Below are 5,120 nucleotides of genomic sequence, written 5' to 3'. Positions count from 1 at the left end.
TATAATGCTTTGGTTCGTCATTTTACTACTATGTTATGATGATTTGATCTATTTATATTTCGCATTCTTTAATCAGAAGAGTAATGGTATAATTTGATCTGCACAATTCAAAATAATTACACAATGCCAATAAACAATGCAATTCCTATGTTACTTCACCAACATATCGAAATTCAAATTCTATTATTTTTTTACTGTATCTAATCTATATGTAAAAAAATTACGTTATTTATTTTATTTTAAAAAAAAAATATACAAGCAACTGTATATATATTAAATGTAATAGATGATTCAACAGGATTTGGAAAAACAGACTCGGACAGATCAAAACCTGCTTGTTTCTACCCATGAAGTTACATATATTGATCAATGAAAAGCCAAATTACACGAAATTTCTCTAACGGAACCTTAAGCCGTCACAGTTGCTAAATCGCTAAATAAACCAACGAGAGTCATTCTTGCGAAGCATCTCGCCGATGATTGATGACATTAACCAAGAGCGTACATTACCCAAAACATCGAATTGTAAAGCGTTTGTGACCACTTGATGAAGTATGTACAGCTTGAATAAGTCTACGACCATCACTACAGTTCCATCTCCGGTAGCTAACTGGAACCCACAAAGCTAGTTTGTCTTAGTTATGCAGTCGCTATCGGGCATCTCTAGCGTTGCTGATGCAGACAGCCTTGTTCATTGTTGGGGTCCGCTAATGACCTTTTTCACAATGATGGGGAGCATCATCCATCCGATTACTCTGCATGAATCACGAGCTTTGGAGTGTTTAAAGGAGAAAGAATCCGTGTGATTTAAATAAAATTAACCGACTTTTATTTAGCAATGTGATGACCAAAGATTGGAGATAGACTTCCACTTTGTGGATGGTGGGGGCTCCTTACTGTCGAAAAGCACATAATCCAGGAGTTGGGGATGAAATAGAAACAGCTGGAACTGCGGCTCCAGGTCTAGGTCTTCCGAGGTTGTTCCTTGAGGTTGTATAAACCTCGTTGTTTTAGTACTGCTTTTGAGTCGAGAAGACCACCCGCCTGTAGGAGATAGTTTGATCAAATCCAACCTTGTCATGGCGGTCTTGCAAGTCTAATGATGTCGGAATCAAATGCTCCTGTCATCAGAAACATCAAAATTGCATTATGTTTCAGTTTCGTAATATAAGAAAGCATCAGAGGAAGTAATAACAAACATCTTTGTGGATACGTAATCACAGTTGTTGTACGAACGACCTTTTAAGGCAAAGAAGATACATTCCAAATCCTTACAGAAGAATACGAAACCAGTATTTCATATAATTACTACGAGCTTGCACAAATTAAGCAGAACAGGACCGATTTTGTTATGCCACGAGCTCATAGAGGAACCCATTGTAACTTTCGTTTTTCCACAAAACGGAAATCTTATCTCACTCGTACTCAATCTCCAGGGTAGCTATGTGCAAAATTAACCATTACGACACGGATGGTAGAATAAAAATCAACTTGTATTATTAAACAATTCCTTGTTATATTTAACTCCAGAAAATAGGAGAGAGCGGCTTCACAGAGCTATTTCATCCGCAGCTCAGGACATTGCTGTATGGACAGTTCAATGGTCACCAGATAAATTTCTCAAGAAGGGTCCGTAGTTTCCAGGCTACAAAAGTTTTCTAAAGCATCACTGAGGCAAATGGTATTGAAATTTTAGCCTGCAGATAAAGCTTTGCTCAAAAGAAGGTGCACCGTTGACCTCTGAACTTATTTCTGTTCGGTAGATTGCAGGTCTAAGTTTAAGATAGTAAGTCGAACCACTGAAATGCAGATGAAATTAGTAAAATGAGAGAAAAAGCATAAAATGACACGAATATTACGCTTAACAGCCGTATGCAACTAAAGGCAAGAACTCATTACTCATTAATGATTAAAAGCAACATATTCATCAAATTCCAAACTGTTGTTGGGATTGTATTAACAATAACTCAAACAATTTGGGAGTCTAAATTGATGTAGAATAAACGGAGAAAACAAAAGGGTTCTCCATGGTAAATTTAATTCAAATTTCCTAAGGAAGAATAATGGTGTTCCTGCCTCTTCCCCATTATGCTACAAACAACCAGCTATTCTCTAAGCACAATGTAATAACCGCCTTTATCAACTGACTGTTCCAGGCAACCAAAACCAGGTTCTTGAAAGAGTTAAAAGGACAAGAATTGGCAAAATGGAAAACAACCTAAGATGAAGCAACCAAAGTAGGGGGAAAAAAGGAAATCTTACACAGAGGATGTATCAACAAAAACCTCATTGAGCACATCGTCCTCACCATTTTCCATGGCAAAAAGCTCTGCATCCTTGTCTTCATCATTGGGGAATTCCCGCTTTTCCATCTTCGAATGTGCAGAAATGAATACTAACTTTTGGGCCCGATCCCTTCCCACCCTCGAATGAGAATGAATACTAGCCCATTTCAGCAAAGACCAGCTGCATCTGAAAACGCATGAAGTTGCATGAAGGAAAATCAGCCTAACTGCTACCTTCCCTAACGCCTTAAACTCAGTTAGGTGAGTTTCCCACACAAGCCTGCTGCTTTGGGGATTGGCAATCTTCATTTTGCCTGTATTAGGATCCCTCTGCTTTAGTTGCACAGCTTGAGCATAAACTGGATCAAGCCCTTCTGTTCTCCACTTCATGAGCTCCATGAGTGCAATGTGAGCCTCTTCCCTCGACACGAGTCGAGTTATAAGTTTGTCGACATCCTTCTCTTGATCAGGGGTCAAGCATTTAAATGGTGGTAAGTACTTCCCACTGGTGTCCCTGATCAGATAAAGTGGATCGAGTACAAATGCAGCAGCCCAAGATGGATGATAGTTCTTCTTGAATCTTCTGTTGATTATCTTTTCCACAGGTCCTTCAACGATGTGAAACTTAGAGCACCAGTCCTTCACTTTCACGCGAAGCTCTTCCCAGAGCGGCAGGCACTGACCAACTCGTGGCTTCTCCATCTCGATTTCTTGAGCCATTGCTTTGATTAACTTAACTAGACAATTCACTGCTTCTAGTTCGTTCCAAAAATGCGGATTCCTCATCATTTCTTCGATTTCTCTGGCAACCGGCTCCTCCAACAACACTATCTTGTATGATTCATCTAACAGTACTAACTGAAGAGCCCGGGCTGAGCTCAATATATCCTCTACCATTGCGTAAACAGGCCCAAAATCTGATCTTTCACAGCCTCGCAACGGTACTTTCAATAAGCCAGCATGCCCGTATTCCTGAAGTTGATACTTGTGAAAACTATGCCGAATTTGAGACTTATTGTTGATGAAATTTGTCAATTTTAAGCAATTGTCAGTCACGTTCTTGAACAAGGGAAGCTCCTTACCGAAGTCCTTAATCAGACTGTTGAATCCTTGATACTGACAGCAAATGTTAACCATCCAATGATGTTGATTCTCTAAATTTCTCAATGCCTTGGCCTTAAACTTGTCTGAAACTATCCCCACACATTGCTGGACTGCGTTCCCACAAATTTCAGTGATGGTCTCCCACATGATCTCCTCTGCATATTTTGACGGGACATAACCAGTAGTAAAAACAGCCCTCCTGAACACACTAGTTCCATTCGGAAGATTCACTGCCAACTGCACACAGTTCTCCTCCCCCACATGATCATGATCCTTTGACTTCCAACCATCAGCAGCAATCTGAAAGAACATAGCGTCGCGAATTTTGGCCTCGGATTCAGCTCTGGCCTCCTCGTACTTACCATCTAATCTTGACCAGACAAGCTCTCTTCTTGAAATCGCTGGTAGTCCGACCTGGGTGAGAAATGCCTTGAATTTGGGATGTTCAAGGCTTGAAAATGACACCGACCCACAACACTCGTAGACCCAATCAGCAAGAAAATCAAGTGCAGAATCAATCTGTGCTTTGTTCAATGTCGGTCCAGCAGATGCTTTGGGACTCTTCAGCCTCTTTACACTATCTTCTAACATTGCTAAAGCTCCCAAATCTTCTTTTCCGCCTGACAAAACCAACTGCTGCTGCTGTTGATGCCCATACAAACCGCAACCACCGCCGCCGCCGGGACTCGCACTAGCAGATGCAATAATAACACTACTACTAGCGAATGAAACCACTGGTGGATACGCTAAATCCACTGTGAATCTAGAAGGGTCAACAATAGCCAAAGGCGTAACAACATGATGAGCTGGTAATGACGTAACATTGCCACCGGAATTCGCATTCCCTCCGCCGCCGCCGCCGCCGCCGCCTCGACTTCCCGAACTGCGCTTCCGGTGGTTATGGGGCGGCTGCGGAGAAGAAGGAGAAATACTAGCAGTGTGCGGCACGCTTGCAATAGAAACAGAACAAGACGAAGGCACCGATGAAATGGGCTTGGGCACGGAAGCGAAATTCGGGCAGGTGCCCCTCTTGAGATGCTCGGAGGCGGTCCTCGACGGATTAGAGGCGGAGAAAACGGCGTCGCACAAGGAGCACCTGAGCTTCACCGCCTTGGGCAAGCCGGTATCAGAATTATGCACGAGAATCGGCTCAAGGTGCGCCCAGTACCACGCGCCTTTGCCCTTAATTGCCTTCGTCCGTACCATGACCAAGCCTTCGAACCTCTTATGCGCCGCCTTCGCAGCAAGCTCATCGGAGGACACGGCGGAGGTCTCCACCGCAGCTGCAGTGGTGGCGTTCGTTGCCGCCATTGTGGCCAAAAATCGTACGTTGAACCACTGTGCAATTAATCAATGTAGCACCGTTGGTTTCTTGGTTAAGGTTATAATTTTATGTGAGAGAGTGTCAAGAGAATCCGTGGTTCCTGAGGTGTAGGTGGGAGAGGTACGACATGGGTTCTGTATGCATTTTAGGCGGGTGCCGACGGAGGGAGACAGGCGTACATAATGGACTCCGGCGGTGAACCTTGCGACGGCTGCCCCCCCGGTGAGTGGCGCGCGGGGTTGCTTGGAAAGGGTCGAGGAGCGATTGCGGTGAAATTCAGCTGGGGTTTGGGGGTTAGAATGTATAGCTAGCTGCACAGCAAGAGAGAGAGAGAGAGAGCGAGGAAGTCAGTGTAGACAGAGAAACGGAGAGAGAGAGAGAGAGAATATGGTATTGGTATGGTGTAG

General features: G+C 43.4%; 1 protein-coding gene across 3 annotated transcripts; it reads right to left on the bottom strand.

The window, feature by feature from the left end:
• LOC105164201 lies at window positions 254-5,120 on the bottom strand. 3 transcript variants are annotated; one of them, XR_002287298.1, is made up of 3 exons: window positions 2,263-5,120; window positions 898-1,121; window positions 254-755 (listed from the first exon to the last, which is right to left on the bottom strand). XR_002287298.1 is itself a non-coding variant. In XM_011082808.2 (2 exons), the coding sequence occupies exons 1-2, from the start codon at window positions 4,698-4,700 to the stop codon at window positions 1,078-1,080; spliced, it is 2,436 nt and encodes an 811-aa protein (XP_011081110.1). In that variant the 5' UTR covers window positions 4,701-5,120; the 3' UTR covers window positions 254-1,077. The 3 variants fall into 3 exon arrangements, 2 of the variants coding, with proteins under 2 accessions (XP_011081110.1, XP_020550415.1); XM_011082808.2 differs by having other exon boundaries at window positions 254-1,121; window positions 2,309-5,120; XM_020694756.1 differs by lacking the exons at window positions 254-755; window positions 898-1,121 and having other exon boundaries at window positions 1,156-5,120.

Source organism: Sesamum indicum, linkage group LG6, assembly GCF_000512975.1.
Source record: "Sesamum indicum cultivar Zhongzhi No. 13 linkage group LG6, S_indicum_v1.0, whole genome shotgun sequence".
Taxonomy (NCBI): domain Eukaryota; kingdom Viridiplantae; phylum Streptophyta; class Magnoliopsida; order Lamiales; family Pedaliaceae; genus Sesamum; species Sesamum indicum.
The sequence above is the reverse complement of the archived record's forward strand: the minus strand, read 5'-3'. Positions and strand labels throughout refer to the sequence as shown.

What these genes read in the sequence shown, in the direction of transcription:
- LOC105164201 (XM_020694756.1), bottom strand. Translation starts at nt 4,700, where the DNA reads ATGGCGGCAACGAACGCCACCACTGCAGCTGCGGTGGAGACCTCCGCC.